This window comes from Egretta garzetta, unplaced genomic scaffold, assembly GCF_000687185.1.
Source record: "Egretta garzetta isolate BGI_Z169 unplaced genomic scaffold, ASM68718v1 scaffold59, whole genome shotgun sequence".
In the NCBI taxonomy this organism is placed as follows: domain Eukaryota; kingdom Metazoa; phylum Chordata; class Aves; order Pelecaniformes; family Ardeidae; genus Egretta; species Egretta garzetta.
Genome location: NW_009267230.1, coordinates 2,642,284 through 2,655,619, shown reverse-complemented (window position 1 = coordinate 2,655,619; position 13,336 = coordinate 2,642,284). Strand labels below are relative to the sequence as shown.

Genomic DNA, 13,336 nt, shown 5'->3' with positions numbered 1-13,336 from the left:
GGAAACAGCTGTTCCACAGTAAGATATCCTGCTCTTGAAGGAAAGACCTATGCAGTTGCAACACTGAGAGTATAATACCTTTGTTAGTACAAACATTATAAGGTCTTGAAGTACTTTTTCGGATCCATTGACAAAAAAAAAATATATCTGATGACAAAAAAGAGATTATTAAAATATATTTGCCGAGTTGTTCCCATTCAGTCATATCTCTTTTGAAAAGCATGAAAACAAATAATGAAAATTAAAATTGTATAAAGCAAAAGTTTTTCTTGCTAAAATAAAAAGGCAAGTGTTTAAATATCTTGAATGTTGTTACACTCATTTTCAAAAAATTTAATTGTATTTAAAATACGTTTAAGTTTTAAGTAATTTTAAGACTGATAATGCTTTGGCCAGAACAATGGTATTTGCAGATAAAGTCTTCAGTTTGCACATCATGTGTAATCACATTCCCACTTTATGAAAGTTAACGTTTTAAATTTTTTGGTTTGTAGGTGGCAATAAGCTTCAGACAACAGGAAGTAAACTGGAAGAAATGAAATCGGCTGAAAGTGTTAAAACAACTCCTGCTGCTACAGTACAAACACAGGAAGTAAAACCAGACACAGCAGCTGAACCAGTGACTCCCACAACTCTTGCTTCCTTGCAAAGCGATGTCCAGCCAGTGGGCCATGACTATGTGGAGGAGGTATTGATATGAAAATGTCAATTATTTTTTAAATGCTGTAGTGAAAATTTGTTCAACAGAAAACAGAATCACAGAATGGCTGAGTTTGGAAGGGACCTCTGGGGGTCATCTGGGGATCCAGTCCCAATCAGATAGGGCCACCTACAACCAGTTGCCCAGGACTGTGCCCAGGCAGCTTTTGAATATCTCCAAGAACGGAGACTGCACAACATGTGCCAGGGCTCAGTCACACTCACAGTAAAAAAGTGTTTCCTCATGTTCAGAGGGAACCTCCTGTGTTTTGGTTTGTGCCCGTTGCCTCTGGTCCTGTCACGGGGCACCACTGAGAAAAGCCTGCCTCTGTCCTCTTTGCACCCTTCCTTCACATATTTTATTACGTATACATTAAGAAGATGCCCCCTCAACCTTCTCTTCTCTAGGCCAGACAGTCCCAGCTTTCTCAGCCTTTCCTCACAGGAGAGGCGCTCCAGTCCCTTCTCCATCTCTGTGGTCCTTTGTTGGACTCTCTCCAGTATGTCCATGCCTCTCTGGGACTGGGGAGCCCAGAACCGGACACAGAACTCCAGGTGTGGCCTCACCGGTGCTGAGTTAGAGGGGAAGGATCGCCTCCCTCAACCTGCTGGCAATACTTTTGTCTAATGCAGCCCAGGATGCCATTCGCCGCCTTTGCTGCAAGGGCACAGTGCTGGCTTACATTCAACTTGGTGTCTGCCAGGGGCCCCAAGTCCTTCTCTGCCAAGCTGCTCTCCAGCTGGGTGGCCCCCAGCAGGTATTGGTGCATGGGGTTGTTCCTCCCTGGGTACAGAACTTTGCACTTGCCCTTGTCAAACTTCATGAGATTCCTGTCAGCCCATTTCTCCAGCCTGTTGAGGTCCCTCTGGATGGCCGCGCAACCCGCTGGTGTTATCAGCCACTCCTCCCACCCTCCTTTGGGTCATCAGCAAACCTGCTGAGGGTATGCTCTGCCCCATCCATCATCCAGATCATTAATCAAGATATTAAACAGGACTGGACCCAGTGTTGGCCTCTGGGGTAACTGCTAGTTACTAGCCTCCAACTAGGCTTCGTTATACTTATACCACCCTCTGGGCCTGGCCATTCAGCCAGTTTTCAATCCACCTCACTGTATGCTTATCCAGCTCATACATCAACAGCTTATGTATGAGGGTATTATGGTGAGACTGTGTCAAAGACCTTACTGAATCCAGGTAGACAATACTGACTGCTCTCCCCTCATCTACCAGGCCATTCATTTCATTGCAGAAGTTTACCAGGTTTATCAAGCATGACTTCCCCTTGGTGAAGCTGTGCTGACTACTCCTGATGATTTTCTTGCACTTAATGTGCCTGGAAATGGTTTCCAGGATTAGCTCCTCCATCACGTTCCCAGGGATCAAGGTGAGGCTGACTGACCAGTAATTCCCTGGGTCCTTCCTGAAGATAAGAATGACAGGGCATTGAGCCTGCAAAGGCTTGTGCATACGCTCATATTTTTTCATTGTGCATGTTTCTTTTGTGCTCAGTGGGGCATTCTTCATGTGGGTGACATGAGATATGTGGATGAAGTCTGATGTAAATTTTTCATGATTTGCAGGTTTGTAATTATTCAACTCAGTATGTTCAGGCTCAGGTTTAAAGCTGTGCATTCTTTAGAATGGAAGAACTTTGTTCATTACCAAGCACAATGGTGTGTCTGTCAGAATTGAAAGTTCTATTTTGCCTTCTTTCAGTTATTATGTGAAGTTTCTAGCATGTTTTGAGACAGGTAGACGTTATCCAGTGTCACTGAATTAGATTATTTTTTTACATCAGCTTTGATTTTTTTAAAAAAAAGAAAAGCCAAATGTGTTATAACTTTATTTTCCAGGTAAGAAACGATGAAGGAAAGGTGATCCGCTTTCACTGTAAACTTTGTGAATGCAGTTTTAATGATCCTAATGCCAAGGAGATGCACTTAAAAGGGAGGCGGCACAGACTTCAGTATAAGGTTAGTAGAGATGTTAATGCTTCTATCTGAAAATCCACCAGATGTCAGCTGACTGACTACAAGTTCTTACATTTAAGGACTAGACAAAAGTAGGTACTCTGAGTAAACAACATATAAAAAAAAAGGTAGAGAAATATATTTCTTAGGAAGTATAGTCTTTAAAGAAGTAATGCACCTGTGAAGCTGTATTTTCATTTGGGTGTTTTTTTAAACTGAACATTGCTTTCAGGCAACCTTTGCAACATTAAAATACAGTGCAACGTACACAAGCAACAGTAGGTTCTTTATGTGGTCTACTGTGAATTTCAAATAGTGTAAAATAGTAGTGCTCAACATTTTTGCCAGGATAAACCACATAAACCCTTTGTGGAGACATTTGAGAAACCAGTGCTGCAGATTTTTTAGTCATGAATGGAGAGACACCTGTACTGACATATGGTGTGCATTTTGATTATTATAAGATTATATTGGGAGAGTCTACTGTGGTCATAGGAGTTAAAACAGACCTATATGAGAGGTATGAAAGAAGATAAAAAATTGCCAGAAAACTTTATTCGTTAACTCATGATCATGCCCCTGTATGAGGACCCTTCAGGAACAGGATGCATCAATCATCCTGCTGCAGAATGAACAGCAAATTACTTAGTATTTCATGTAACGTTTTAATCTTGAAATGCTTTGTTCTCATGTAAGTGAAGAGGGAATTCATGCTAATTTTAATATGTTGCTATTTCTTTCCTTTAAAATACTGGACACAGTTTTCTTCTTCAACTACTCATTCAATGCAGTTTTAAAACTGTATTTTACTCCCCTTGATTTTATCATAGACGAGTAGTGTGTGTTAGACATGTCAGAAAAACTCTAACATTGAGATGACAGGAGGAAAAACATTTCATTTATTATTTTTCTGAACTAGAAAAAAGTAAACCCAGACTTACAAGTAGAAGTAAAGCCCAGTATTCGAGCAAGAAAAATTCAAGAAGAGAAGATGAGGAAACAGATGCAGAAAGAAGAATACTGGAGAAGGCGGGAAGAGGAAGAACGCTGGAGGATGGAAATGAGGTAATGCATTCTATTTTGTCAATGAATGAGACAAAGCTGCAGTCAGATTAGCTAAAACTAACTCTGCTTCTGTAGTTACTTATTTTGAATACTTGTTTTGGGAATTTTGTACTGCCTTGTTTTAAGTTAAGTTGTCATTATTCCTCTAGGGCTTTTGTTAGCATTCAATCCCTCTGAGGAATGCAGACTTATTGGGATTATTTTGCTATAAATTCAGACCCACTTTCAAAATTACCATTCATTTCAGTTTCTCTCTGGAGTTTACTGGTATTTGCTTATGACTGCTAGAAGTGAGTTAGTGAGGACACAAAAGAATATATTTAGAATGGTTGCGGGTATTAACTGCTATAAAGAGAACACTTTGATGCACTTCAGGCGATATGAAGAGGACATGTACTGGAGGAGAATGGAGGAAGAGCAGCATCACTGGGATGACCGTCGCAGAATACCAGATGGAGGGTATCCTCATGGTCCTCCAGGACCTCTAGGCCTGCTGGGAGACCAGCTGTGAGTTTCTTAACTTGAAAAAAAAAACAAACACCAAAGAAATCATACTTGCCAGGAAGCACAATTAAAAACTAAATTAAGTACTAAATTTTTCAGTGCTACTTCAGTTGTCTCCAGTGTTTCTTAATGAAGAAATTGTACACTAATGAAAGTGTGTAGGTGGACTTGTCTTCCAAAATAAGTCCACTAAATGAAAAAAGGATGCCTTGAAGACAATATTGTTTCTTTTGAAATACAAGTCACTCTGGATTTGTGTACTACTTTTTATTTTATTTAATTGCATTATACAACATTATCTAATTGTGGACAAATGTATCGATAAAAAGTGGTTGAACCATCAGTCCTAGATGGTTAGTGGTGGGTTGTACTCTACCTGGAGGTCAGTACCAAGTGCAGTACCACATGCTTTTATCGTGGGATTTGCCTCATGAGCGCCTTATCAGTGATCTGAAAGGTGATGGAATGAGTGCACATTCATCAGTTTTGCAGATGGCGTGAAGCTGAATCAGTCTGGGATGGGGAGAACAGTTGATACCTTTGAGGGCAGGGCCACCATGCAGAGGGACCTAGGCAGACTGGAGGAATGGACCGACAGGAACTTTATGGAATTCTGCAAGGACAAATACCCAATGCTGCACTTGAGAAGGGATAAGCCCTTGCACTGATGTAGGCTGGGGAGTGACAGGCTGGGTGATCTGGAGATCTTAGCAGATAGCAAGCTGAACATGAGTCAACAGTGTGCCCTGGAAGCAGTGAAGGCCAGCAGCATCCTGGGTTATATTAACAGGAGCATAATCAGTAGATGAAGGGAAGAGATCAGCTTTCATTAGACCCAAACTGCAACACTACATTCAGTTCTGGGCTTTACGGTACAAGAAGGGTACTATAAATGATAGCAGGTTCAGTGTGGGGTAACCAGGGTGGTCATGGGTCTGGAACTCGTGTTCCGTGAGGAGAGACTGAGGGATCTTGGCTTTTCAGCCTGGAGAAGAGAGAGCTTCAGTGGGACGTAATAGCCTTCTAATACCTCTGCATTATAAAGACAATGGAGCCAGGGTCTTTACAGTCATGATGAAAGGGCGAGATACAACCAGCTTAGGCTGAGACAAAAGAGGTTCAGATTGAATATATGAAATAATTTTTTTCACACAAACGTGCAGCCTCCATCTTTGGTGGTTTTCAAGAACTGACTGGCTAAAGCTGAGCTACATCATGTGGTCTTATAGCTGACCATGGTTTGCATAGGAGGTTGGACTAGAGGACCTCCTGAGGTCCCTTCCTATTTTAATTCTTCTCTGATTCTATGAAAGCTGTCACGGACGCTTTATTTTGCAGCATTATGCAAGTATTTCCTAGTTGACAGAAAGACAATAGATATTTATGGTGGGGAGATACTTTTGATCCTGGGATCTCGTAATTTGTTTAATTTTGATACATTTAATGGTTCTTCAGACATGAATGATTGTGACCAGTGTAAGTTGTTACAGACACTTCAGTTCATGTTTTGTTACATTTCAGCAATTTTGAGATTTGAATATTCTGTATTTTAGCCACATGTTGTTTTTTGGTCACTTGCCATCTGTGAACTTGGAAGTGTATCCAAATTTCAGAAATACGCTTTTTCATCTGTTTAGCCGCTTCGCCGCCCTGACTCCTCTGATGACCGCTATGTGATGACCAAACATGCTGCTATATATCCAACAGAGGAGGAACTTCAAGCAGTCCAAAAAATTGTTTCTATTACTGAGCGTGCTTTGAAACTTGTTTCTGACAACATGACTGATCATGAAAAAAGCAAGAACAAAGAAGGAGACGACAAAAAGGATGGCAGTAAAGACAGGTATTTTTTTTTATTACTTACAAAGAATTTCATTACTTGTTTCGAATTTTTTTCTTAAGCTGTTATCATTGCTTCCAGGGATTCTCTTTTCTTTGGGTTTTGATACTGTATATGGCACTTTTCTATCTTCAGGATTCATTGAAAGTTTTTTATGTTATTTTAAATGCAATTTTTAACTATAATTCACAGAGCTTTGAAAGGAGTTTTACGTGTAGGCGTTTTGGCTAAAGGTTTGCTACTCCGTGGAGACCGAAACGTCAATCTTGTTTTGTTATGTGCTGAGAAGCCTTCAAAGACATTACTCAGTCGTATTGCTGAAAGTCTTCCCAAACAACTTGCAGTAAGTAGAATTTAGATTTTTGGATTTGAATTTTTGTAAAGATGCTGTAAAAATCTGTTCTTAAGTCAAATGTCCACAGAGCTCACTGTGCCATGTTTCATAGCTCAAGTTAAATTTCTTTCCATTTTCTGAATGTTTCCATCTGAATTCAGGGACTCTGATGCATGTTTTGCTTTCTGTATATTGTGTCCATACAAGCATCTAGGTGTTTACATTAGCAGTGAAGTATCAATCATCATTTACTTGGGAAATAGAAATCAACCTAAGAAAGACTATTACCCAGTTGCCAGCAGCAATAGAGGTAATTTGTACAGTGTTAGAGGAAGCTTGCTGCCTGAAGGTCAAAGTTCTTCATTAATGACAGTCTGTACTTACATCTTGGTTCCAGTTTGTGTCAGTGCTTTGTAGTTCCATAACTAGTTCACTAAGTCTTGTGTGGGTTTTTTTTTTAATTTGACCCTTTTAAAACAAAAAATGTATGTGCACTCTTAGACCATTCAGCAGAATTCATATAAACCATTTGCTGTATTTCCACAAGAAATGGAAGTATAGAATAAAGTCTCTCCTCTCTGCTGAACAAAGCCTGTCCACCATCGTTATAGAATGCCTGCCACAGCGCTAGTATTTCAATACTGTCTAGTAAAATGTTCAGCAGAATCAGTGGCGTGGTAGGAGCTTTAGTGGGATCAGATTAATTAGAAAATAATCTTCAGTTTGCTCTTGTTTGAAGTAACAGAACAGAAGAAAATTTAAAAACTGTACATCTTGGTCTGGCTTTGTGGAGAAGCCACTTGTTCCTCTAGTTTGTGGAAGAAGGTGACAGAGGTGCCTACAGCTTCCTTTTGGGGGTATTTAGATTTATTAAATCTAGTTGCAAGAAGCAATTCAGAATAACCACCTTGTTAGTTACTCTTACTTTTTTTTCCTGGGTGTTTATCTTACTCTTTGTTCTTAGCATGTTGTAACAGGCAAGTACAGAATGTACTTAGCAGTACCCATCCTGTAACTGCAAGCTTGAAGAAAACCGCTGCATCTGTGTGCTTTTTAAAGGCTGCTATGTTCCAATGAGGAACATACCCAGCTGACATTTTAAGTGGCAATGAGGCTTTTCTTTATCTCAAACACCGTCAACATTCTTGTTATGTAACTTACTTGTATATTAATTTCCTTTCTGGGTAGTTTTATTTTCTTTTGCATGCTTGATGACTGCTGTGTATTTTCATTAATGATTTGGAAACAGTATGCAAGTCCATATATATATCTCTCTCTTAATTGTGTATACTGTGGTTTGTTTGAATACAGAGGTATCTGCTTCATATAATTATATTGCGTTTCTGTCTTTCTGTTAAAAAGACTATGTTGAAATCGGTTTTCTTCCCCATACTTTCACTGGCCATATGCTAATGGAAATTTCTGTTTCTCAATATTTAGGTAATAAGTCCTGAGAAATATGATATCAAGTGTGCAGTCCCAGAAGCAGCAATAATTTTAAATTCATGTGTGGAACCCAAAATGCAAGTTACTATCACACTGACATCTCCAGTCATTCGGGAGGAGAACATGAGGGATGGAGGTTGGGAAGTTGTTAAAGATGTTACTTCTTTCTCGCCCATTTTTTTTTATGTTTATCTGTTCTGCTTAAGATGGCATTAAGGTCCTGGAAGGCAACATGCTGGCACACGTATTTGATCGAAACCTTGTTTTTCAACAACCAGTCTTGGTAGAGAACAGTTGGTTAAAATAAATGCTTATATGATGCGTTTATTTAATTTTTAAAATTTCTAACTCTATGTTCAACCTCAGCTTTCTGGAAAAGGTACAATCTTGACTATTTTTTCCACTTTTTTAAAATTATGTGGAAAACTAAGTATTTTATAGCAAGTGGCTATAAACTGGCTTTCTAGAGCAGTCTTGCCCTAAGAGATTTAGAAAATCAAATCACAGGTTTTTGGGTATAAACTGGATAAGTATTACCATCACTTACACATTCCAAATAGCAGCACCACTTAAAATACACTTTCATAATATTTTTGATGGTAACAGTGCTTCTAACTTAAAAAGACAATGCGATTTTTTCCAGCTCTCTGAGGTTGCTTTTTGGTCTGGAGTGTGTTTGGGTATATTTAGGCTCCTGGTATTACAATCAGTCTTCTATCCAACTGGCAAACCCAGACTAGTACAATAAGAAATGGCTTTGTCGTTGAGCTGAAGCAGAAGGTGGAGCTTGTAAATCAATTTACATTTCTGAAGTCCACAGTTTCTCTGGTGCCAGCAGTGTTGCTTTAGGGTCTGTTCTGTAACACTTTCAAAGCTCCAAAAGCTTTTAAGCCAACAAGCATGATTAATGTCTGCAGTACATTGGTTCTTTGTCTTTACGGGTCAGATAAAATTAACTTTTGTTTCCTTTTAATCCCGTATTTTCATAGTTGAAAGAGATCGTGGCAGACAGGGTTCTGGTGTTTGACAGTGAACCTACAAATAGGAAATCTGAGGCTATCTTAACACTTCTCATATGCAGGTTGAAAAAAATTGTATGTGTGTATGTATACATGTGCTTGTGTATATACGTATTTATATAAGCCATGGAGGTTTTTTTATTTCATCTCATCATTACATGTCCTCTAAAATACTTGAGGTTTTATATTGCATTAGTAAATGTCCTGTAGCTGTGACTAGTGCATTGTAAGCAAGCTGTGTTAACAAAGTCGTCCTCCGTAATCAGAAAGAAAAATTTCAAGATGCATTCTCTGGTTTGGATGACTTCTGAAGATTTAAGAGTGCTTTGTATATGATTTTTAAGCAGTGCATATTATTCCTAGCTATAAAGGCTTTGTACATGTACTGTCACACCCAATCAATTTTACTTCTTTTTTGACAATCTTAAGTGCAACAGGACTCTTGGTTTGTCTGTGCTCAATCAGACTTCACACATTAAGTTTATAAAGAATACTTTAACTTAAAAGATTTGATTATTAAATTAGATTAACCATTAAATGAAGTTAACCTTAAATACCATGTTTATTTCTTAATGTACAATGCAAAAGTGCAATATTGATTCCTGTCACAATACTCAATTTCAATTAAGTTGTTTCTGGCCTAAAATTCTATGATGTGGACTAAAAAAATTCAAAATTACTGCCATCAATCCCTAAGCTTATGCCACCTAAAGGAAACAAATCTGTATTTTTGTCTGACCCACACTTGAGTTAAAATGATCATTGTGATTCACTGCTGAATGCAGTACCGCCTCTAGGCAAGCAAAATCAAGTTAGATTTCTCTTCAAGACACTGAGCAGTATAAAATGGATGTGCAGAAAAGTTCGCTTTTGAAACTAGAGCAAATAGAAGACTGAATTGCAAATTATTGCAGCAAAGAAGGTCTTATTACGAAGACTGCAGCTTATTTGCTGCAGAGTAACAGTATGTGTTTGTGTTTTTTCTTACTGCAGCTTCTCATGCTCTGTGTCTTACAATGGTTTAAAGTTTTCATTATTTTTTTAGCCCGCTTGGGGAGCTAGTTCAGGTGGTAAGGAAGGCTTTACCGGAAGAACCAGTTTGAGTAAAGATGAGACTGAGACTTGCACGTGGAGTAGAATCATGTTTGATGTGTTATAATCCCATTACATGATAAAAAGGCTAAAAAAAAAATACAGTGAAATAAAATTGTTAACCGCATAGCTACTGTTTCTTACAGTATCGTGCGTTTGACAGTTTACCGAATCTGATATATTCAAAGTGCTCTAACCCCTGCTGTGGAATCTTTCCTTCAGCAAACAAGGTGTACGTACTTACAAACACATATATGTGTGCGCGTGTGTGTCTTTTATCCTTAGCCAACAGCCCCGGTCCAAAGCCTTCTAGCGGAGGGACTTGATTCCTGTCAGGGGTTGCTGCCAAGACATCGGAAGGATTTTTGACCAAGGTTTTCTAAAGCTCAGTGTCACACCTGCCATGCTTTACAAAGGAGGGGGTTTGGATGCATAGTCCTAGCATCTACTGTTACTTTGTGATTTTTTTTTTTCTTTTCGTCTTTGTCTCTTTCCTAGAATTAAGCAGTGTTCACACTAGTCTTGAATGGTTGACTGGGTAAAAATGTATTTCCCATAATAAAACTTACGAAATTGATATACCTGTTAACTTTTAATGAAGAGGTAGTGTGGACACAGCATGTCTAACTGAAGATTAACCCCTTATATTTAGGCTAGTAATAAGTTATACAGGGTTAAGAATTCGTGCTTGTGTTTTGTAAATTCAGTTTTTTGTCTTAGCTTAACAGGGTGGTAGGTTAGGCATCTGAATTTAGTTAAATAGTCTTTAAGGGGTTAATCCTGAAATGTGAAACAGATGCAAAAATCCACAGATTAAATATTACAAGAGTTTCATTGATCCATTTTTCAGTCAGTGTACTCTCAGTGCAATAGGTGCCTTGGCAACTTCTGACTTTCAGAGTCTTTTTAAGTTTCAATAGTATTCATCTGATACCAATTAGTAGCACATTTTAGATCAACATTTCGAGCACTGAGTAAGATTCTCTTCTGTGCGCTTCAACTGTAATTCTTTTTAGTAACAATATTTTCCAAACTGAAGTTTTTCAGAACTAGAAGTAATTGGAGTTTCAAATTATTATGTAATGAATTACTGTGCTAAAATGTTGCACAGTGTCACCTATTTGCATATTAGTTTTAGAAGACTATAAATAATTGACTGATTAGGCTGCTAGGCCCAACAACCCATATTTTTATTTTTAATTTCTCAACCTTACTTTGTCACTTTTTCCTGCTGTGGGTTTTCTCTAAAGACCCTTCTTGTCTCTCATATCCAGATTGTACTTGTTTCATCAGTTATCTTACCTGGCACCTTTCTTGTACAGGTTTCAGGGTTTTTTGGTTTGGTTTCGTTTTTAAGGAAATACTGCTTTCAAATGTCTTCATTTGATCTGTAAATGCCTTGTTAGTGCAGTTTTTCATCTTTCCGCTTTAACATACAGTCCATAAGTTTGAATATCTGTGTGAGAAGATACCTATGTTCTTCTCAGCTTCGTTCTTATTTTAGAATCCTCCTCCTTTTAGCCCTGTGCAGAGCAATGGGACTATCCTATTAAAAATGCTCAAATCTGAATGTAGTACTTCAGATTAAATTTTATTATTATATTGCAAAGTTGTACCACCATGTTCGTTCATGGCTTTTTAGCTCTCTGTATAGTAAAGTATCGTACTATTTATTTTACATTTGTGTAAAATAGGTGGTTTCAGAGCTGTCTTTCTTAATATATTATTTTTTAAAAAATTTTATTCTCTGACTTACTTAAATTTCTGTCTTGCTGGAGTAAACTATATTGTTCCATACAGCCAGCTCCCATGAAATGAGTGCTATTGAGAGCTTTTTATTTCATCTTATCTGGTGTATCACCAGTTATGCCACCAATATACTTTGTTACTAGTCACGGTAGCCATTTTCATAATTACTAAACCAAAGAACTTGTAAGCTGATCATTGCATTACATCTGTACAATTTTTAAGTAACCTGTGTATACCATTCTACATTTTTCTGTGGTTCCAGTTCCATTGATAAAACCACTTCCAAAAGGGACTGTAGTCTGTTCCTTTTTGGTAACAAAGCAATCAGCTTGGTAATTAAATCCTTTTCTGAACATTTCAATATACAAGATCTACTATATTTTCTTTATCTTTCGAACATTCTGCTTTGTTTTTCAAACTGTTTCTAACTTTTCTTTTTCCTGCGAATCTTAAGTAAAGCAGTCCCTTTTCAGATCCTTCCTTGCATCCCAATATCAATATATTGGAGCACATATATTATGGGCTGAGGAATTTTATTTATACAAGTAAGAGAGTACTAGAAAGTAATGGAACTCTGTAATATTGAAGAACATTTCACATTCTTTTAGTCAGGTTTTTAAAGCAAAAGAATTTCAAGTTTACGGTATGAAAAAAATAACATCACTACTAAAATCTAGTGCTTTAAGATTTGTTATACTTAGTTTTTCTTTTAAAATTAGGTCCCAAATAACACGTGACCATTAAAATGTACAAGAAGCTAAGTTTGAATGTTTCTACTTGGTTGAAGTGGATTTTTGTGTTCCTTCTGTCTTGTGCTCTCTGTGCTGGTGCACTGTGTCCAACCATCCTTCCTTCAGTATTTAATTTTAGGGGATATGTGTTTTCCCAGTGTTAGTTTAAATAAAGAAGTACTACGCATTGCATAATCTGCAATGCATTTGAAAATAACCTCAGAGCTAAAGTATCCTGTGCTCTTGATCTTCATACTGGGTTGATGCCCTAATCCTAATTGAATGGCTTTTGTTGAACATTTACATTTGTTGTTCAAGGGTTTAAGCTTTAAATGGCATGTGTGACATTGAAGCTACTTTAAGGAAGTGTCTTGCGCACCTGGTCAAACACCCATTCCTCACTGCATTTTGCCAATTCAATCCATTTTAGATGTAACCTCGGGTATGGTGAAAGACCCACCGGACGTCTTGGACAGGCAAAAATGCCTTGACGCTCTGGCTGCTCTACGCCACGCTAAGTGGTTCCAGGTTCGGAACATCATTTTACTTTCTTCTTGTAGCCTTATGAGAGATTAGTTCAGTTGCAATATAAATGTTTAATTGTGTGAAAACACTCAGCGTTGTTCATGCTAATAATACTTAATATTTTTCTGGTCCCTAAATTTAAATGTAGAAGGTTGAGTATGGAGGAACTGCTTTATGCAGTTATTGCTCATTTGACATGATTTTATTTTTCTGGTCATTGAGAAGGCGATGTTGAAAGCTTGACTCGCTTGGGGTGATCATATGTTGTATATTTGTTATATATTCCATAAGGCTGCAGAGTAACTTTGCTTTAAATAATGGAATATGTGTTTAAAGCTTTGTGTTTAGATTTAAGACTT

The 13,336-nt window shown here is 37.9% G+C and overlaps 1 protein-coding gene across 1 annotated transcript in view; it reads left to right on the top strand.

Moving 5' to 3' along the window:
* The window catches only part of ZFR (zinc finger RNA binding protein), a gene marked incomplete at its 5' end in the record, with an annotated part of 44,115 nt that overhangs the window by 24,978 nt on the left and 5,801 nt on the right, over window positions 1–13,336 (top strand). Inside the window, 9 exon segments of the mRNA XM_035902748.1 lie at window positions 495–688; window positions 2,556–2,675; window positions 3,592–3,737; window positions 4,113–4,244; window positions 4,915–4,996; window positions 5,879–6,084; window positions 6,274–6,424; window positions 7,856–7,997; window positions 12,883–12,980. Of these exon segments, the coding sequence (XP_035758641.1) occupies window positions 495–688; window positions 2,556–2,675; window positions 3,592–3,737; window positions 4,113–4,244; window positions 4,915–4,996; window positions 5,879–6,084; window positions 6,274–6,424; window positions 7,856–7,997; window positions 12,883–12,980 (1,271 nt within the window).